Consider the following 22,653-nt stretch of genomic DNA (forward strand, 5'->3'; position numbering starts at 1 on the left):
CCCTGGATGCTGCCTGACCTGCTGTGCTGTTCCAGCAATAAAGTTTCAATGCAGGGATAGGGTAAGGGGTTGGATCTGGGTGGAGGGTCAGTGTGCACTCACTGCGCTGATTGGTCTACTTGCATACTGTTTGGATTCTATGAATTTTCCCCACTGCAGAAGTTAAGCCAACGTGCCTATAGTTACATGTTGTTTGTCTCCCTGCTTTTTGTGTTTAAACAGTACATCACATTTGTTGTTTTTCAATCTGCCAGAACTACCCCAGGGTTCACTAAATTTTAATAAATTACCATGAGCTCACTTGCTATTTCCCCCACCATCTCTTTTAGTCCCCTTCCATCAGGGCCAGGAGACTTGTTTGTCTTTAGCCCCATTAGCTCGCCCAACACTACCTCTTCAGTGCTAATGATTGCTTCTTGGTCCTCACCTGCCATAGTCTCCCTGTCCTCAATTATTGGTATGTTTTATGTGTCTTCCTCTGTGAAGACCAACACACAATAACTGTTCAATGCCTCAGCCATTTTCTTATTTCCCATTATTAAATCCCCCTTGTCATCCTCTAATGGACCAGTGTTTACCATAGCCACTCTTTTTCATTTTATTTATTTGTAGAAACTTCTGTTACCTGTTTTTATATTCTGAGTTAGTTTACTCTCATAATCCATCATATCTTTCTTTATAGCTTTTCTCATGGCTTCCTATTGACCTTTAAAGATTTCCCAATCCCATAGTTCCCCACTAATCCTTGCCACTTTGTATGGAGTTGCTTTCAATTTGACACCTTCCATTATTTCCTTAGTTATCCATGGTTGATTATCGCTTTTCCTCCAGTCCTTCCTTTTCACTGGTCTATACTTTTGCTGAGCACTATGAAAAATCGCTTTGAAAGTCCTCCACTGTTCTTCAGTTGTCCCACCATATGGTCTTTGCGCGCAGTCTACCTTACCCAACTCTTCCCTCACCCCATAATAAACCCCTTTGTTCAAGCAGAGGGCACTGGTTTTGAATTTTACCTTCTCACCCTCCATCTGTACTTTAAATTCAATCATACTGTGATCGCTCCTCCCAAGAGGATCCCTAGCTAAGAGTTCATCAATTATTCCAGGCTTATTATACAGGACCAGATCTAGGGTAGCTTACACCCTCATTTGTTCCATTACATACCATTCAAGGAAACTATTGCAGATACATTGTATGAACTCCTCCTCAAGGCTGTCTTCACCAAATTGATTTGACCAATTAATATGTAGATTAAAATCCTCCATGATAATTACCATACCACTTCTGCATGCATCAGTTATTTCTTTGTTTATTACCCTGCCCCCACCATCTGTTTATTATTAGGTGGCCTATAGACTACACCTATCTGTGAGTTTTTCCCTTACTATTTCTAATTTCCACCCACATTGGTTCAACCTACTCCTCCATCATCTCTCATTATCATCTTTCACTACTGCCCTGATGTCATAATTAAATATTAGAGCTACACCACCTCCTTTTCCTTCATATCTTCATAGGGCGGCATGGTGGCTCAGCGCTACCTCACAGCACCAGAGACCCAGTTCAATTCCCACCTCAGGCGACTGTCTATGTGGAGTTTGCACATTCTCCCCGTGTCTGCGTGGGTTTCCTCCGGGTGCTCCGGTTTCCTCCCACAATCCAAAGATGTACAGGTTAGGTGAATTGGCCATGCTAAATTGTCCATAGTGTTAGGTGATGGGGTAAATGTAGGGGAATGGGTCTGGATGGATTGCTCTTTGGAGGGTCGGTATGCAGTTGTTGGGCCAAAGGGCCTGTTTCCACACTGTAAGTAATCTAATCTAATCTAATATCTGTCCTTCTGCATAGTCTGATATCCCTGGATATTTAATTCTGTCATGACCATCCTGCAACCATGCCTCTGGCCACTAAATCAAATCCGCTCGTAATGATTTGTGCCATAATCTCGTTTATCGTGTTTCAAATATTGCGAACATTCAGATAAAGTGCCCTTATGCTAGTTTCTATGCCATTTTTAATCCTAACACATCCACTGGAAGAACCTTTGTTTTCAAACATTTTCAGTTTTTCTGTCACTACCTGGTTTCCACTCATCTTAGTGCCAAACTGCTCAGCTGCTTCTTTCTTCTTATTTACTGTCATGATTCTCTTTTCCCTTAAGCCCTCACCCACTCTAGCTAACTGAGAATCTCCCCTTAGGTTCCCATCTCCCTGCCAAACTAGTTTAAAGTCCGCCCAACAGTGAAAGAATGCCATACAGTTCCAAGTCAGGCCTGTGACTTGGAGAGGAACTTGCAAGTGTGGTGGTTTGCAAATGCATTTATTGCCTTGGCCTTGTAGTTGGTCAAGATTCTGTGTTTAGAATGTGTTGCAAAAAAATCTTGGCAAGTTGCTGTTGTGCATCAGGTACTCACAGCAACCACTGTACACTGGTGGTATAGAATAAGTATTTCAATTGGTAGAGAGGTTGCTTGATGCCAAATAGTGTTGTGCCTGACCTGTGCCTTCTAGATCATGGACAGGAATTGGAAGTTGGGAAGTGAATTACTCTCTGCAAAATTCTCAGCTCTGACCTACTCTTGGTGTAACAGTATTTATAAAACTTAACCATGCCGACCAGGTATCCTAAACTAATATAGTCCCATTTGCCAGCACATCGCCCGTAGCCCTCTCCACCCTTCCTATTCATATACCCATCCAGATGCCTTTTAAGTGTTTTAATTGTACCAGCCTCCCCCACTTCCTTTGGTAGCTCATTCCATACACGCACCATCCTCTGAGTGGAAAAGTTGCCCCTTAGGTCCCTTTTATATCTTTCCCCTCTCACCCTAAACCTATGCCCTCTAGTTCTGGACTCCCCCACCCCAGGGAAGAGACTTTGTTATTTACTCTATCCATACTCCCCATGATTTTATAAACTTCTATAAGGTCACCCCTCAGCCTCTGATGCTCCAGGGAAAACAGTCCCATCCTATTCAGCCTCTCCCTAAAGCTCAAACTCTCCAACCCTGGCAAAATCCTTGTAAATCTTTTCTGAATCCTTTCAAGTTTCACAACATCCTACTGGTAGAAGGGAGACCAGAATTGCACACAGTATTCCAAAAGTGGCTGAACCAATGTCCCATACAGCTGCAACATGACCTCCCAACTCCTATACACAGTGCTCTGACCAGTAAAGTCAAGCATTCCAAGCGCCGCCCCCACTATCCTATCTACCTGCGACTCCACTTTCAAGTAACTTTGAATCTGCACTCCAAGATCCTTTGTTCAGTAACACTCCCCAGGACCTTGCCATTAAATGTATAAGTCCTGCTCTGATTTGCCTTTCTAAAATGCAGCACCTCGCATTTATCTAAATTAAATTCCATCTGCCACTTCTCGGCCCATAGGCCCATGTGATCAAAATCCCGTTCTAATCTGAGGTAACCTTCTTTGCTGTCCATTACACCTCTAATTTTGGTGTAATCTGCAAACTTACTAACTATACCTCCTAAATTCACATCCAAATCCCTAGCTTGTTGATGAGGGATTCACGATAGAAGTATAATTGAATAGCATGGCTAGATTGCCTTGTTGGAGGTGGTCATTGGTACATTTGTATGGTGTACCCATTACAAGTCACTTATCAACCTATGCCTGAATATTGTTCTCCATTAGCTGCATGCTGCCATAGATTCCTTCATTATCTAGGAAATTGTGCAATCATCAACAAACATGATTAACATTTTTTCTCAACCAACATCACTGAAACAGATTAGCTGATCACTGAGTTGTTGCTGTTTATGGAAGCTTGCTGATTACAAGTTGGCTGCTAAATTTCCTGCCATCCAATGCTGACTACACTTCAAACACACTTCATTGGCTATAAAGTGCTTTGGGATGTCCTGCAAAAGGCGCTGTTTGTAACTATCACTGTCAGAAGAATCAGACAGCAATGGAGCAGTGGTGTTGAGGAAGGAGGACCAAGAGCAAACTTACCATGGACTGAATGCTGGCCATGAGTTATTGTTTCTCCTGGTGACTGTAATAGATTGACAGGACTATTGCTCTGATTGACAGGACTATAGCTCTGATTGACAGGACTATAACTCTGATTGACAGGACAATAGCTCTGATTGACAGGACTATAGCTCTGATTGACAGGACTATAGCTCTGATTGACAGGACTATAGCCCTGATTGACAGGACTATAGCCCTGATTGACAGGACTATAGCCCTGATTGACTTGGCAACAGAGCAAAAGATTACATTAAGGAGAAGTGTGTCCCTTTCATAGAGAAATTGCTTTAATATTTAAGTGTCTTAAAAAAAGATTTTGACTGTGCAGTTTTTCTTTCTATGTTTTTCCATTCTATGTTTGTGTCTCATATCAGTTTTTAAATTTAATTGTATCTTAGGGGCTATGATGATGTTCCCTTTGCTGCTTCTGATTGATCCACCTGGTTAAGGGAACGGTTTTTTTTCCAAGGGCTACATTTTGGCTTTCATAGAACCATACAGTACAAAATAGGCATTTCATTCTATGAGTCTACGTTCTACCATTTGGTTTTCAGGGTCTCCACATTCATTCTCATGAACTAATTTATTACATGATGAATTCACACAGGAACAATTCCTGCTGTATTGTGATTGATGTTTAAGTATTTAGACTAATGGACAAAATTGGAAGAAGTCATCAATATCCGTAATAATTAACAGTCCTCCGTTAAACATAATCTGCAAAGAAGCATTCGTTTCCTACACCCCACACTATGACAAAAGATAACAGGCATAAGTTAATAACCAGTCTGTACTTCACCCAAAACGTCATTAACATAAGCACATTTTTCACAAACTGTTGAGATCACAGCTAATGCATTTCCATGGCATATCCGTAACGTTGCAGAATTTTACCAGTTACCATCCTTTATATGACATCTCAAATATCAATCTCAGATTTAAATTTCAAATTGACAGTGTTCATGATACTAGCATCCACTACATTTTCCCCAGATAGGAGTTTCTGAATTTTGGCAGCCTTAAATTTGAGATTCCGCACTCATATGCAAGGAATTCATTACTTCAGTCTCATAGTTGGCTGACAGGTTTAAACTTATTCTATCACTTTGCAGCCCCCCCCCCACCTCCTTGCAGCCACTTACCCTTGACTTCTGCCAAGTGGCATGACTTCCATTCCCAAACCAAAAGGCTGCAGCTCATGGGTCCTGGCAAAAGGCAGCTGTGGATCCCTGGGAACTCCCTTACTGCCGCCACTTACTTTCCTCAACTACTTGCTGCTCCCCCAGTCATGGACTGTAACTCTCCCATGTTTGCTGATGATGAGTTCACTATCGAACATGTTGGAGGCAAACCAGTCCACCACTGCCTTGTACTTTTAACCCTGCTCTAGTTGATCACACTCTCCACTTTCATCCGTCTGTGTGGCATCATATCTACCGAATTCAAGTATTGCCCATCCAGAGAATTATCTACAATAATTTTTTTTGTCTTCCTGCTTAGGTGCCATTATATTTTAAGGATCTCCTCTTTCCTCCTCCTCCTATTTCTCATCCATATATTGCACTTTGGCAATGTCTTCTGAAAGCACAGTGTTAGTTCCACATGTACACTGACAGCACCCAGCCCAACCTCACCACCATCTCTCATGACTTGACCCTGCTGTTTCTAAATCGCTTATTTGATATCCAATACTGGATGAGCAGAAATTTGGATGTGGGCTCCAGGACAAACAATGTCTTAGTTTTAAAATTCTTATCCTTGTTCTCAAATTGCTCCATAGCCTTGTCCTCTCCCTCTAATTCCACCACCCTCCAAAACCCTTCATGATATTCAGTCTTCCAATCTTGATCTCTCCAACATTAGCAACCATGACTTCAGCTTCCAGCACCCTCAGCACTGGAGCTCCCTCCCTAAACTCTTTGTCTCTTTGCCTCTAGAGCACCCTTTATAAGCCATCAACTCTAAGATATCCCCACATGTCTCAGGGTCATATTTGTTTGATAAAGCTCCTGTGAGGCACCCTGAGATCTTTTACTCTATTAAGGGCACTATATAAATAAACTTGTTGTTATTCCAGGCAACGGCTGGATCGACCTTATTGGCAAACACGTCATCTCTGACCCTAATGACGTCACCCCTGAATGTAACAAATCTGAACGCAACCTCGGCATCCCTGAACTCAGCTGCTGCGTTCAGCATGTTGGGCGGTCTGGTTCCCGTCTCCCTGCCCTTCCAGCTCCCGCTCAACCTGATCAACTTCGCTTCGGAATCAGACATCACCACCACCACGCCAACTGGATCTACCTCAGCCCCGTTCCAGCACAACATAACACAAAGTAAGTCCCTGGAATTGGTGGGTTGAGAGGCCTCACTTCAGGGTCCATGGAGTTCCTGTCCCATACACATGGATGAGCTAAAGGGGCACTGAGATCTGACAGTACCTCTCAATGACTGTCTACAAGAGTTCCTTATCTATTGACAGTTCCCCACCTTTTTCCTGCTCTCTACACATCATCTGTCTTCAGATAATTGTCCAGTTCCCTTTTGAAAACTGATTGAAATTGGTCTGAGCGTAAACATATTAAAGACGTTTGCTTGAGTTGTTTTGTAAGATTCTTGTTTCCTGGGCTATTTGCCAGTGAATATCTCAGAGGGTGGCAGTGGTCACTTTGGATTTCTTCAGAGTCCTGCATTGCACGATGGGATTAGGTTGCCTATCAGTATAGTAATAGACTGAGAGGAGGGAATCCATTGTGTGCTGCTTACTGGCCTCTGCTTGATGGCGTGGTAAACGATGGTGTGGATTCACGGACTTAACTACTGGACCCCATTTCTGAGGCTGGCCTGGGCTGAGCTTAAAAATGTGTTGCTGGAAAAGCGGAGCAGGTCAGGCAGCATCGAAGGAGAATCGAAGTTTCGGGCAGAACCATGAGCCTCTGAAAAGGGGCTATCTTTTAGGAGGTTCAGGGAAGAAGGTGCTGGTTGGGAGTTGGGTAAGAGAGTTCAAGAATCGACTAGACAATGTTTTGTGGGAAATTGCTAATACATGGACCATCTACACTGCAGCTTTTCAGGGAGGGTCTGAAAGGGTACAATCGCAACATGTAAAGTTGTAGAAAAAGCTTTTCACCTGGTCTGCTGGTGAAAAGGAGATCCAATTACCTCAAAATAACCCAAAAACTGTTGGTCTACCAAGTTTCCTTGATGTTCTGTGGTGAAGGTAAATAACTTGGTAATCGAGGGTTCAAAATTGACCAGGGAATGCTCCCCTCTCTATCAAAATAAAGCCATTGTAATAATCTTCTGCATCTATTAGAAGGGGCATATGGGGCCCAATCTGATGTCTCAGCTGACAGGTAGCATCTCTGACAGTGCATCATTTCCTTATTACTGTACTGGAATTCCAGCCTAGAATTTGGGTTCAGTTCTTTAGACAGACTTGAACTTAGAGATGAGAATCACCTTGTTCGTGAAGGTCAGCTGAGTACAAGCCAGGGATTTATGAGTCACAAGCCAGATGTGCAATGGGTTTACCTCATGAATTATTTTGGGATAATATTAACTTACTATGCTTAACAACAACAAGAGCCATTCTTCATGCTTGCTGTTTGGGAGCTTGCTATGTTTATTATTGTTTGAGTTTTTAGTATAATGGAGAGGGTAGCTTATGTTGTGTAAATGGACTTTCAAAATATTTGATAAAGTGCCCTACAAGAGACCTAACAGAAGTCCAAGATGTCAAATAGATAGAGAGCACACAATTAGTTAAAGGATAGAAAGCAGAGAGTGATGGTGAACGATTGTTTGCCAGACAGAAGGGAAATGTATAGTGGCCTTCTCTAGGTAGGGCAGCCACTATTTTTAAGAAATAGTAAGGACCTGAACATAGCTACACAGTAACATTTTGTTGACACAAAACTCAGAAAAATAATAAATAATAATGGAGATTGCAGGAGGACAGAGACAACTGACAAAATGAGCAGACTCCTGGAATGCAGAATTTAACACATGGTCACTGGCTGCACATTGAAGTGGTGCATTTTGCTAAGAATGAAAAGAAGCAAAGTGAACCAAATTATACACCTTTAAAATAGTTGCATAAACAAAGACACCTGGGGGTTCACATACACAAATATTTGTAGATCACAAAACAAATTGAGAAGCAGGGCAAGTCCAGAATTTAAAAAGGAGAAATTGTTGCTTGTGTCTAATAGAGCCATACAGCACAGAAGCAGACCCCTTGGTCCAACTCATCTATTCATTTCTGGGCACCCGCACCTCAGAAAAGACATTGAGAGAATGCAATAATGAGATTTACAATGATGAGGGACGTCCATGAAAGGATAAGACTGGAGAAACTGAGATTATTCTCTTTATAGTAGAAAAGACGAGGGAAAATGTGTTGAGATCTTCAGAGTCACAAATGTTTTTGATAAGGTGAATAAGGAGAAACTTACCCCGGCAGGAGAGTCATTAACAGAATGACACATATTTAAGATATTTCCAAAAGACCTGAAGGTGATGGCATATTTTTGCATAGGGCCTGATGATCTGAACTGCACTGTCTGGAAAGTTGCTAGAGACAAGTTTAAGGCTAACTTTCAAAAGGGAATGAGATTAATACTTGAAAAGGAAAAAGAAAATCCATGGCTCTAGACGAAGAGAGTATTGGGACTAATTGGTACCTTTTTTGAAGATGTGGCTCAAGCATGATATACGGGCATGGCCTTGTGTGATCCTAAAGACTGACTCAGTGAGAGCTTGTGCTGTTAGGTTATGGAAGCCTGGCTCTCATAATTGTTTCCCTCTTCTTGACAGGTATTTTGAAAGGTTTGCAGTCTGGTTCTACACAGCTTTCCCGATCGAGTGTGCCAGCCCACTTACAACAGGCCTACGCAGGTACTGTTCTGTTTTTACAGGCACCACGCGTTATGGTTTTAAGTATTTCATCGGGTGATGCCTGCTGCTTGATGGGACAAATTGTGGATCCATTCCCAAATTTATTCCAGTCAGTCCGCTATTTGACTTTCAGCACAGTTTAGGGGTGGAGAACAGTGGTTTTATGTGCTGTGGACTAAGGTTACTCCTCAGTGAGGGTACATAGAAGTGATACCATTTCTCTAAACTTTGTAACAAGAGCTGCATTTAAATCAACGTCTTAGCCACGGATTGTTATCTGATTTACTGAACCCCAAAGCATCTGGAGACTCTGAGCAAGTGTTAATGCAGCCCCACGACCATATATGCGTATGTATTAGGTGCAGAAGTAGACTATTTGATCCTTCAAGCCTACTATACCATTTAGTAAGATCTGTTCATGTTTCAAATTCCACATTCAAAAAACAATGAAAGGTGACCAAAATAATACTAATATAGATGGAGAAAATAAATGAATGTAGATTTGTAAATAATATTAAGAGCTTTTTAAATATATAAAAAAGAAGTGAGAAGCCAAAGTGAACATAGGCCACTTAGAGAATAAGGCTGGAGTAGTAATAATGAGGAACCAGGAAATGGCAGAGGTGTAAATACTTTGCATCGGTCCTTATGGTGGAAGACTCTAATAGCATTCCAAAATGACTAAATACTCTAGGGGCAAAAGGAGGAGAGAAAATAAACGCAAATAGCCTATCACTAGAGAAAATGTGCTAATGAAACTAATGGGGTTAAAGATTGATAAGTACCCTGCACCTGATGCATCCAAGCAAGTACCTTAAGAGCTAGTGGATGCACTGATAGTAATCTTCCAAGACTTCTTAGATTATGCAGAAGACCCAGAGGATTGGAAAATTGCCAGTATAACATTTTTATTTTGAGAAATGAAGAAGCAAAAAACTGAAATAGACCAGTTAGTTTATTGCCTGTCATTGGGAAAATGTTCAGGTATTATAAAGGATGTAATAGAGCATTTAGAAATGCATAATATGATCAAGCAGTGTCAGCGTGGCTTCACGAAGAGAGATTCATGCCTGACAAATTTATCGCAATTTATAGATTAGATTACTTACAGTGTGGAAACAGGCCCTTCGGCCCAATAAGTCCACACCGACCTGCTGAGGCACAACCCACCCAGACCCATTCCCCTACATTTACCCCTTCACCTACCACTACGGCAATTTCGGAGGAAACCGGAGCACCCGGATGAAACCCACGCAGACACGGGGAGAACATGCAAACTCCACACAGAGAGTGGCCTGAGGTGGGAATTGAACCATGATCTCTGGCGCTGTGAGGCAGCAGTGCTAACCACTGTGCCACCGTGCCTTTGGGGACAACATGTGGGATGGATAAGGAGGAAGCAAGGACTGTAATATATTTGGATTTTGAGAAGGTGTTTGGTAAGGTGCTACACATTAGGGTATTTAATAAGAGCCCATGGTGTTGGGATACTATATTCAGTGCGGATAAAGGATTGGCTAACTAGTGGAAGACACTATTGGGATTTGGAGGACATTTTCACGATGGCAATCTGTAACTCAAGGTGTGCCACAGGGATCAGGACTGGTGCCACAATAATTTATAATACATATTATTGACTTAGAATCACTTAATCCCTACAGTGTGGAAAGAGGCAGTTTGACCCATCGAGTCTGCACTGACCGTCCAGAAGTATCCCATCCTTGAATGTACTAATTGGGATTGTACCAAGATTGTGGATGACACAAAAGTAAGTGGGAGGGAAAGTGATGAGGGTGACACAAGAGTGTGCAGAGGAATATTGGCAGGTTAGGTGAATGGCTAAAAACTTGACAGATGGAATGTAATGTGGGGAAATGTGCCAACATAGAACAGAACAGGTCCTTCGGCCCACCAAGTTTGTGTTGACCATTATACCATTCTAAACTAATCCCATCTGCCTGCATATGGTCCATAACTTTCTATTCCCTGCCTGATCATGTGTCTGGCTAAATGCCTCTTAAAAGTTTGGATTTAAGTCCTGTGCTAAGTTGTCTGTCTGTCTTTGTCTTCTCTTTCCAAAGTGCAGTTATGCACTTTGTTAAGGAGAATAGTGAAGCTGAGTATTATTGAAATGTAGCAGGCAGCTACAGAACGAGGATTTCGGAGTTCTTGTCCACGAATCCCAGAAATCTAACATCCACGTTCAGTCGGCCATAGGGAAGGCAAATGCAATGTTGGCCTTTTCAAAGGGAATGGAGTATAAAAGTAGGAAGGTTTCACTAAAACTATATAAGGCACCAGTCAGACCACAGCTGGAACACTGTGAACAGCACTGGGACCCTTAACTGAGGAAAGATATACTGGCATTAGAGGCAGTCTAGAGAAGATTCACTAGGCTGATACCAGACATGGAGAAACTGTCTTATAAGGAGGTTGACTAAGTTGGAACTATACTGATTGGAGATTAGAAAAGTGAGAGACAACCTTATTGAAACATACAAGGTTCTTAGAGGACTTGACGGGCCAATACAGAAAGGCTTTCCCCTGTGGAAGAGTTTAGGACTAGAGGGCATCATCTCAAAATAAGGTGTCACACACTTAAGACAAAGCAGAGGAGCATTTTTTTCTCTCAGGGTTATGGAGTTGTGTCAAAGCTGGAAAATTAAGTATATTCAAGACTGAGGAGGAATTTTAATTAGTAAAGGAGTCAAAGGTTATGGGGAAAAGGCAGGTAAGTGGAGTTGAGGATTATCTGATCCACTGGTTGGAGTCATACCCAGTACATTGGAAGATTGTTGTGATGACTGGAGGTCAGTTATTTCAACTCCAGGACACCCCTGCACAAGTTCCTCAGGGTAGTGTCTTAGTGTCTTCCATTCATCTTCAACTTCTTCATCAATGACCTTCCCTCCATCATAAGGTCGGAAATGGGTATGTTCGCTGATTGTGCAGTGTTAAGTACCATTTAGTATTCCTCAGATACTGAACCAGTCCATTTTCAAATGTAGGAAGATCTGAACAAATGTCCAGGTTTGGGCTGACAACTGGCAAGTAACATTTATGTCACACAAATGCCAGGTTATGACTGTCACCAGTAAGAGACAATCTGATCACCATCCCTTGATATTCAATGGTGTTACCATCACTGAATCCACCAACAACATTCGGGGGTTACCATTGACCAGAAACTCAACTGGACTCAACATATAAACACAGCAGCCACAAGAGCGGGTCAGAGGTTAGAAATACTGCGGCAAGTAACTCACCTCCTGACCCTGTACTTGCCTGGATGGGTTTAGCTCCAATAACATTCAAGTTTGACATCATCCAGGACAAAGCCAAAATCACCTTGATTGGCACTACATCCACAAACATCCACTCCTCTCCAACACCAATGCTCAGTATCAGTAGCAAGATGCATTGCAGAAATTCATCAAAGATTATTAATTAGCACCTTCCAAACCCACAACCAGTTCCATCGAGAAGGACAAGGACAGCAGATACATGGGGAACACCACCACCTGCAAGTTCCTCTCCAAGCCACGTACCATCCTGACTTGGAAATATATCGCCATTCCTTCACTGTCACTGGGTCAAAATCCTGAAATTCCCTCCCTTACGGCATTGTAAGTCAATCCGCAGCAGTTCAAGAAGGCAATTCGCCACCACTTTCTCAAGGGCAACTAGGGACGGGCAACAAATGCTGGCCAGCCGCAACACCTGTGTCCCACGAATGAATAAAAAAAAGTCATCATTGTATTTAATGACAGAGCAGATTTGATGGCCTGGATGGACTGCTCCTGCTCCTACGTCTCTCATGGTTTATGATCTTCCCATCTAAACCAATGACCTTTAACTCTGTTGTCTAACAAAAATCTACCTTCATCTTTTGTTTTTTTTTAAACTTTAATATAAATACTTTATTCCACCACCAGGAAAACATTTATGTGGCCAATTGTATGTTAACCAGCAAAGCCTGCTATGGACATTGCTGATATCAAATAAAAATGTAAGGGCATGGTTAGGGAAAGAGGGGAGTACAAAATCAAAATGGCATTAGAGGGGGGAAATAAAAACATTCCATGACCTTGTTGCCACCTCCTTGAGGTAGTGAGTTCAAAGTTGCACAACTCTCTTGAAATTTAAATAAAAATTTCCTCATATCTGTCCTAGAAGGGTAACCCCTAGTTTACCCGAGAAGCAACCATAAGAGGAAACATTAGTGGGCGGCACGGTGGCACAGTGGTTAGCACTGCTGCCTCACAGCGCCAGAGACCTGGGTTCAATTCCTGCCTCAGGTGACTGACTGTGTGGAGTTTGCACGTTCTCCCCGTGTCTGCGTGGGTTTCCTCCGGGTGTTCCGGTTTCCTCCCACTGTCCAAAGATGTGCAGGTCAGGTGAATTGGCCATGGTAAATTGCCCATAGGGGTAAATGTAGGGGAATGGGTCAGGGTGGGTTGCGCTTCGGCGGGTCGGTGTGGGCTTGTTGGGCCGAAGGGCCTGTTTCCACACTGTAAGTAATCTAATCTAATCTAATCTTTTCCACATCCAGCTTGTCAGGACCATTTAAGATCTTGTACATTTCAGTCAAGTAACTCCTCACTCTTCTAAACTCCAGGGGAAACCAGCCCAATCATTCCAACCTTTCCTCATAAGGCAACTTGCTATCTACAATTTCAAGATGGCGCCACCATCAGGTGACTCCTTGCAAGCTCTCTACAACAAAACTCCCTTGTGTACATCCTGTGCAGCAGAGTCTGTAAGCCTTACTCTGTCCTATTTTTCTTTCACCCTATGATCTGTATGTCCTTATTAGCATGGTCTGCCTGTACTGCTCGCAAACAAAGCTTTTATAGAACAATTGTGGGCGGTATGGTGGCACAGTGGTTAGCACTGCTGCCTCACAGTGCCAGAGACCAGGGTTCAATTCCTGCCTCAGGCAACTGACTGTGTGGAGTTTGCACATTCTCCCTGTGTCTGCGTGAGTTTCCTCCAGGTGCTCTAGTTTTCTCCCACAGTCCAAAAATGTGCAGGTTAGGTGAATTGGCCATGCTAAATTGTCCGTAGTGTTAGGTGAAGGGGTAAATGTAGGGGAATGGGTCTGGGTGGGTGCGCTTCGGCGGGTCGGTGTGGACTTGTTGGGCCGAAGAGCCTGTTTCCACACTATAAGTAATCTAATACCACACAGAATAGACCCCACGTGACAATAAATCAAATCAATCAATCATTTTGGGGCCTACGTCCTAAAGGACAGTGTCAGATAGCCATTTGTGCCCAACAACAGAAATAGGAACCAAAATCTGGTAACCTTTTAAAATCCTGTACTAGCATCTCACCATGTGAGCTTGGAAACATCTCCCTTTTATAGTTCTCAGAACGTGAATGTCGCTGACAAACCTGTTTATTACCTGTTCCAAATTACAATGAATTGGCTGATTTGTCGAACCGTTTCAGAGAGAAGTAAAGGGTTAACCAAGTCATGTGGGCCTGGAAAAAGACAGTAAAATGAAATTAAAATAAATTATGGTGAGACTTGAAGTCGGCATCACTAATCCTGCGCAGTAACTATTCTTTACTCTCTCACCATGTTGTGGTCTCCTTTGAATGCTGCACAAATCCTGTCATCAGTCATTAAGCTGTGAAACTGGTGTTAAACAAACTGTCCTGAAATGTGGTGCACCTTGGAAAGCAAACAAAGACAAAAAATAGAAACTAAATGGTCGACTTCTAAAACAGTACTGGCATAGAGACCTGAGAGTTTGTATACGTACAATGCTTGAAGATGATAGAAAAAGTTAAGACAACAGTTTAAAAAATATGGGATCCAAGACTTTATTAATAGAGTCATGATTACAAATGCAAGAAAGTATGTTACATATTTATAGAATGTGAGTTAGATCGCTACTGCGTACTGAGTCCCAGCCTGAGCACCATGCATTAAGCAGTATGTCAAGGTCTTGATGAATGTGCAGAAATTATTCAATAGAATAGAACCAGACATTTATGTTGGGCTTCAGTAGGAACTTGGTTAGGCCACAGTTGGAGTACTGTGTGTAGTTCTGGTCACCATTTTATAGGAAAGATGTGATTGCACTGGAGGGCGTGCACAGAGATTCACCTGATAAAACCAGGGAGCAAAGCACAATGCAGCACAGGAACAAGCTCTTTGACCCTCCAAGCCTGCACCAATGCATTTTCCCCTTCCATACTAAAACTGTCTTCACTTACAGGATCCGTATCCCTCTATTCCCTTCCTATTCACGTATTGTGTCTGCTTTAACCACCACCTCCGGCAGTGCATTCTAGGCACTCACCATCCTTCATGTGGAAAACCTTGTGTCGCACTTGTCCTTAAAACTAACCCTCCACCCCTGCATCTTGAACCCGTGTCCCCTTGTCATTGACCCCTCCACCTTTTTTGGGGGGAGGCCTCGTACTTTCCACTCTATGCATGTCATTCACAATCTTTTAAATTCTATCAGGTCATCCCTCAACCTTCTTACCTTACAGTGAAACCCCCATAACAGGCAACATCCTGGTAAACCTTTTCTGTACCCCCTCCAAAGCATCCACATTTTTATGGTAGACTGGTGACCAGAACTCTACGCATTATTCCAAGTTAGCCTAACTAACGTTCTATAAAGCTGCAGCATAACTTGCCTATTCTTATACTCAGTGCCCATTCCAATGAAGGCAAGCATGCCATAGGCCTTTTTTACTACCTTATCTACCTGCACTGCTACCATCAGTGATCTGTTGACCTGCGTAGCAAGATCCCTCTGCATATCAATACTCCTAAGGGTTCTGCTGTTCACTGTATAATTTCCACATATGCTTGACCTTCCAAAGTGCAACACCTAACATTTGCCCAGATTAAACTCCATTTGCCATTTTTCTGCCCATGCTTCCTTTTGTATCCTCTGACAATCCTCCTCACGATCCACAACTCCACTGAGCTTTGTATCATCTGCAAGCTTACTAAGTAGACCAGCCACATTTTCCTCCAAATAATTTATGGAAACCAGAGGTCCCAGCACTGATTGATCTCTGTGGAACACCACTAGCCGCAAACCCCCCCCCCCCCCCCCCCCCCATTCCAAAAAGCATCCTCCACCACTACCCTCTGTCTCCTATGATTAAACCAGTTCTGTATCCATCTTGCCAGCTCACTCCTGACACCATGTGACTTCATCTTTTGTACCAATCTGCCATGAGGGACCTTGTCAAAAGCTTTATTGAAGTCCATGGAGACAACATCAGCCGTTTTTCCCTCATCAATCATCTTTGTCACCTCCTCAAAAAACTCGATCAAGTTAGGGAGGCACGACCTCCCCCACACAAAACCCTGCTGTCAGTCACTAACAGGTCCATTTGCTTCTAAATGTGTGTAGATCTTGCCCCTGAGAATCTTTTCCAATAATTTCCCTGCTACCAATGTGAGGCTGACAGGACCATCATTTCCTGGATTATCCCTGCTACACCTCGTAAACAATGCCTCTTCTCCAGTCCTCTCAGACCTCATGTGTGGTCAAAGAGGATACAAAGATGTATGTCAGTGCACCAGTAATTTGTTCTCTTGCCTCCCTGAATATTCTGGGATAGATCCCATCAGGACCTGGGGACTTATCAAGTTGATATTTTTTAATATGCACGACACCTCTTCCTTTTTAACAGCAACTTGGCTTCAAAATTTAACATTCCCTCCCTGAGATCATCCTCCACCAATTCCTTGTCTTTGGTAAATACTGACACACAGTTTTCATTTAGGACCTCACCTGCCTCTTCTGGCTTCCACACATAGAATCTCCCCTTTGTCCAACCCTTCCCCTGGCTTCCCTCTTGCTTTTTATATCTGTATAAAAACCCTTCAGATTCTTCTTAATCCTGTTTGTTAATGACTTTTCATGACCCCGTTAGCCTGTCTAATTCCTTGTTTAAGTTCTTCCCTACTTTCCTTATATATTTCAAGGGTTTAATCAGTTTCCATCCTCCTCGGCCTTACATATGCTTCCTTTTTCTTTTTGACCAAGGTAATGACATCCCTGGGCATCCAAGGGTTCAGGTAATTTGCCACACCTATCCTTCGTTCTTGCGGGACCTTATCAGCTGCCATTTGGAATACTCCCACATGTCCGATGTGGATTTACCCTCAAACAGCTTCCTCCTATCAAAATTCTCCAGTTCTTTCCTAATATTATTCTGGTTTGCCTTCCCCAAATTTAACGTCTTCACCTGAGGACTGCTATTATCCCTATCCATTAGTATCGTAAAACTCACAGTATCATGGTCACAACTCCTGAAATGCTCCCTCACTGAATCTTCAGTCACTTAATTGGGCTCATCCCCCAAAATCAGGTCCACTATAAACCCTTCCATGGTTGGACTGTTTACATACTGTGTCAAGAAAACCTCCCGAATGGTCCTTTCAAATTCTGCCCCATCCAAGTCCTTAGCACGAAGTGAGTCCCCAGTCAGTATAGGGGAAATTAAAATTACCCACAACAGCCCTACTGTTTTCGCATCTTTGTTGGGAGGTCATGTTGCAGCTGTACAGGACATTGGTTAGGCCACTGTTGGAATATTGCGTGCAATTCTGGTCTCCTTCCTATCGGAAAAATGTTGTGAAACTTGAAAGGGTTCAGAAAAGATTTACAAGGATGTTGCCAGGGTTGGAGGATTTGAGCTATAGAGAGAGGCTGAACAGGCTGGGGCTGTTTACCCTGGAGCATCGGAGGCTGAGGGGTGACCTTAATAGAGGTTTACAAAATTATGAGGGGCATGGATAGGGTAAATAGACAAAGTCTTTTCCCTGGGGTTGGGGAGTCTAGAACTAGAGGGCATAGGTTTAGGATGAGAGGGGAAAGATATAAAAGAGACCTAAGGGGCAACCTTTTCACACAGAAGGTGGTACGTGTATGGAATGAGCTGCCAGAGGAAGTGGTGGAGGATGGTACAATTGCAACATTTAAGAGGCATCTGGATGGGTATATGAATAGGAAGGGTTTGGAGGGATATGGCAAGTGCTGGTAGGTGGGACTAGATTGGGTTGGATATCTGGTCGGCATGGACGGGTTGGACCGAAAAGTCTGCTTCCATGCTGTACATCTCTATGACTCTATCTCCTGCTGTATGTCGGGAGGTGTGTAGTATACCCCCAGATTTGTGATTTCACCTTTCCTGTTCCTGACTTCTATCTATATTGCCTTATGGCAAGAGTCCTCTGATGTATCCTTCCTCAGTACGGCTGAAAAATACTCCTTTACCAGTAATGCAACTCCCCGCCCCTTTTACATCCGCTTTTCTCACACCTGAAACATTGAAATCCTGGGACATTCAGCTGCCGGTCCTGTCCGTCTTTCTGCCAAGTGTCCGTAATCGCAATAATCTCATAGTTCCAATTACTAACCAAAGCTCTAAGTTCATCTACTTTATCTATTGAAAATATGCATTTCCGACACCTCCCCTGCTGTCTTCAGCATTTCCCTGCCTGTTCTTGTTTTCAGTCATGTTTGCCTTGGTTTCTAACTCTCTCTCAATTTCTGCATCTACACTCCTGCTCCTTTGGTTCCCATCCCCCTGCCACACTAGTTTACACCCGTCCCAACCAAGTACCACCCCCAAAAACCCAGACATCTATAGGAGGAGAATAGTACTATGGTCTAATTGGATAACTCTTTCAGAAGCTCGCACAGTCAAACTGGGCAAATGCCCTTCTATGTGTAAAACTCTGATTGCATGATTCTGCACTTAACCGTAAAAAGAAACATTGAACATTATTAATATAACCACTTTCTCCTCTTCCCTAGACAGCAACCAAAGCCAGGGAGACTCTTCAAAGGTCCAACGGAAATCGCAATGACTTCTGAGGTTGCAGTAGACAGCATCTCATGGGATATGTCGAATTTAAATTTCCCAATTGGTTCAGAGGCCTCCTCCAATTAGGAGGTCTCTTGTTGGGTACCTGACTGAGGATATTTTCCTTTTGTTACGTTTATAACACTTCTGACCCAGAGCACTGTGGAAAAGGGAAACATTTACCGTGTTTGATTTACAAAGCAGACCTAATGGAATCGGAGTTTGACGAGTCCACCTGTCTGTTAGCTCATCCACTATGACGATTCAGCGTGCGGAGCTGTTCAATGGATTTTTGAAAAAAGGTTAATTAGGATTCCAAAGCAAGGGGTCATTCAAAAAAGCACATCTTTTTCCGCATGAATGTGTAGAGCAGCCATGGGTCCCATGGGAGCAGAGCCAAGTGCGGGGGGTGGGGGTTGGAGTCAGAGCATTGAGGTAGAGGGGGTAGAATAATGGGATGAAATCTCAGGCCTGAGAAGAGCGGCTGTGGAGAGAAAGCCTGGGGACAGTGGGAATGGTGTGCGGGGCCCAAGACTTTGCAAGAAGTGAGGCTGAAGATCTGTTCAAGAGTTCAGGACAAGTGACTTTTTTTCTAAATGTTCTATTTATCCAATACCCAGTAGGCCTTATGTACAGAAGATGGTGAGACATTGGAATAAAGGATAAGGGTGGGTGAGGGAGAGGGGAGGTGTGTTAATCTAGTGGACAAAATTCAAGGTGCTAAAAGGGCAATAAATCAGTCTGACAAGATTTTCTACTCTCAGGCAGGTCAGTCTTTGCCTGGAATAGCCTAAACACAAACTCAATTGTTATAACGTAATGAGCAACATTATGGATCAGGCAGCTTATTGATTGGTTGGGAAGAGGCGCAAACTACTTTGAAAGGAGTTTCGGTAGCCCAGAGTGAGCTTTTCTACCAGCCAGCTGGATGACCTTTAGAAACTGCAGCAGCTCCTGCAGCAGTTCTGGTCAACCTCTGATTACAGGAGGATGACGTAGTGGCTGTCTGAAGATTCATGATGCATTCTGCAATATATACTTGCTACATTTGGCTTTACGCATCTGCCATCTTTCTCAGTGGTCGGTGCTTGTGCTACATTGGTTAAGGCACTGCCAAGGTAGAGCTGGTTCAGCCGGTTCATAATTACTGCCACATCGGGTGATCCCAAGTGGGCAGTGTTGTTGATAACTCAGTATCCTACTCAAAGAAAACATGTGAAAATAAACTCTTGTTGCTATCTTTAAGTTGAACCAGCATGTAGACATGAAGGACAATGACAGCTTTGGACTTGGCAGTGATACTCTCTGTGGCTGAATAGTTTCCAAGCTCTACCCTTAACCACATTTGAATGAGGCTGAATGCCACTGTAAGTGTTGGCACCTTCAGGGGGATGGGAGGTGTATGGGTGAAAGAGCCTCCAAGATTCCCACCCCTTTAAACTCTTACCAGTTTGCAAAATTAAAGAATTAATTGTATTTGCTTTCTTTTTAATTAATGTTACTTCAAATTGGAGTGAAATAAGGCTGCCCCTAGAGTCTTTGTGTTGGAAACGCGGGCGTTGCTGAATGTCACATCACTGAATTGGGGCTCTGAGGGCAGCTGGTGGGATTTGGCATATTCCCAGTCACCTCCAGCACAGGGAGGGAGGTTGAGCGCTGTCCCTTATCATTGTCTGGCTAAAGGAGTTGGTGGGGCTGTTTAAACCAGAACTTCTGTCTCTCCAAGAGTGTTGAGAGATTTCCCAAGGCCACCTGCTGAGTACGAGTGTGTGTTTAACAGTGAGAAATAATGGCAGGGTTACAGCAGCAGGGAGCAGTGAATCCCACGATACAGTTTGTAATGGGGTAATTGTTTTTTTGAAAATTCTGTCTTCTGGATATTCTGGTGCTAGGAATGAACAGCGGTTGCTTGGCCTGAGAAAGGGGAGAGGAATACACAGCAGCCACTACATACTGCAAACCAGGCAGCCGCTGGCGACTGTGCCTCACCGGGTTGAATAGCTTGCCAGTGTTTTCTGTCGATGAAAAGAGGCATTGTTGTCTGCTGAAGTCATGGGAGATGGAACCTGCCAACCTGAATGAGCGTCTGTCAGGGACAAGCAGAAAACGTTTTAAAATACATAAACATGCAAACATGAATTTAACTTGCAACTTGTCTTTTTTTTGTCGGGAGATGATGTGGAGTTGACAGCAGCTGATTCCTAATTTATTTCTCCAAAACTGCAGGTCCAAGCATTTTTGTCTAGAGGCTATGCTGTGGGATGTGCCCTGGATTTGGACCAGTTACTCCAGGACTGACTGCAGTTCCCAGTTTGGCAGCTTCAATCTGTCTCTACTGCGTGCAGGAGAAAGAGGCTGGTTCATAAGCAACCCACATCCCTAAATCTGTTGTGTGGTCCTGGCTGTTGGTTTCCAACTGGGAACAGCTTTTTAATGTCTTCAATCTACTTTACATTTCAGGATCAATATTAGCACATTTGATTCTAACATAAGAAATAGGAGAAGGATTCAGCCTGTTAGCTCTTCATGCCTGCTCCGTAAGGATACAGCAGATCTAATAGTTGCCCTTACTCCACTTTCCTGCTTACCCTCAACCTTTGACTCCCTGGTCAGTTTAAAATTTATCTAATTCTGCCTTGAATATACTCAATGTCCCCACTTCCATTGCCTCAAGGAAACAGAATTCCAAATTCCAAACAGTAATAACCTTTGAGAGAAGAAATTTCTCCTTAAGTGGGAGACCAGTAATTTTGAAATATTACGCCCGTTTTCAATTCCACGGCACATTAGGAAACATCTCTCAGCATCTCCTGAACTTCTATCAATAGGATCAAGTTGTCTCCTTTTTTCTAAACTCCAATGGTTTTGACCCAACCTGCTCAACTTTTTCCCACAAGACAACCCCTTTATCGTAGAAATCTGAGTGAACCTTCTCTGAATTGCATACAATGCAAGCATCGATCAGTATGGCAATGCAGTAGTCACAGTTTACTAACCTGGAACCCCTCCCCATATCACAAACTATTATGCAAGTAAAGGTTGAGTGATAGATTTTCAGCCATATTCCAGCAGGTACTACTGGGGCCCAGCCAAATGCTGACTGACTCAAAAGTATTTGACAGCATCTTCCAAACTTGCAACTTCTGCCACCTCAAGGGACAAGGGCAATGGATTCATGGGAGCATCACCACTGGTATATCCCCTGCGCCACAGGTTACACACTGTCCTGACTTGGAACTATCACCATTCCCTTATTGTCACTGGGTCAAAATCCTGGAATTCCCTACAGCAATTTAAGAAGGCAGCTCCTCATCACCATCTTCTAGAGGGCAATTATGCTGGCTGAGACAGTAATGCATACATTCCACAAATGAATGAAAAAAGTGTCAACATCCTGAGTGACTTAATGCCTTGAATTCTAAGCTGGTTTATTATCAGACTGGTTAATATTTTTGGATAGTGCGATCTTCACCCTTCCAGGTCCCTTGCTCAGTCACCAATAACTAAATAGCTAAACGCTTAAAAGTTATGGTAACGATAGTGAGTGATAAGGAAAGAGGTTCCTCCATTCATGCTGACTCTGGCTAGCTGTTTCTCATCTGTAAATGTGGCTGGACTGGTAATTGATTCTGCTGGCATTAGTGGACACGATTCTTACTGATTCAAAATGAGTTTCAACAAGTAATTTGCTCCTGCAACAATGATCAGTCAGGACTTAACTAAGAGTGAAGATAGTGATTTATTAATGCAGGGGCAATGTCTGAAGTTCACCTGTAATTAGACATTAACTGGGGAGTCGTTAACTATTGTTGACATTTGAAGGCCATGGACACATTAATGTTATGAATACAGCTTCCAGTTCTTAGTATCTTGCTCAGTCAGCACAAGCAGAATGGAGGA

At 43.1% G+C, this 22,653-nt stretch overlaps 1 protein-coding gene across 6 annotated transcripts in view; it reads left to right on the forward strand.

The window, feature by feature from the left end:
* Window positions 1-20,892, forward strand: part of LOC122542317 (ubinuclein-2-like) — an 81,330-nt gene extending 60,438 nt beyond the window's left edge. For 3 of the 6 annotated variants that reach the window (XM_043679955.1, XM_043679959.1, XM_043679956.1), the window contains 3 exons: window positions 6,077-6,335; window positions 8,818-8,898; window positions 13,517-13,614. In XM_043679955.1, coding sequence (XP_043535890.1) covers window positions 6,077-6,335; window positions 8,818-8,898; window positions 13,517-13,599 — 423 coding nt within the window. In that variant the 3' untranslated portion in view covers window positions 13,600-13,614. Of the gene's footprint in view, window positions 1-6,076; window positions 6,336-8,817; window positions 8,899-13,516; window positions 13,615-18,704 lie in introns of those variants that run through there. The other 3 variants (XM_043679960.1, XM_043679958.1, XM_043679957.1) reach the window with 2 other exon arrangements.
* The last annotated feature ends 1,761 nt before the right edge of the window (window positions 20,893-22,653 follow it).

Source organism: Chiloscyllium plagiosum, chromosome 39 (genome assembly GCF_004010195.1).
Source record: "Chiloscyllium plagiosum isolate BGI_BamShark_2017 chromosome 39, ASM401019v2, whole genome shotgun sequence".
Classification (NCBI taxonomy): Eukaryota; Metazoa; Chordata; class Chondrichthyes; order Orectolobiformes; family Hemiscylliidae; genus Chiloscyllium; species Chiloscyllium plagiosum.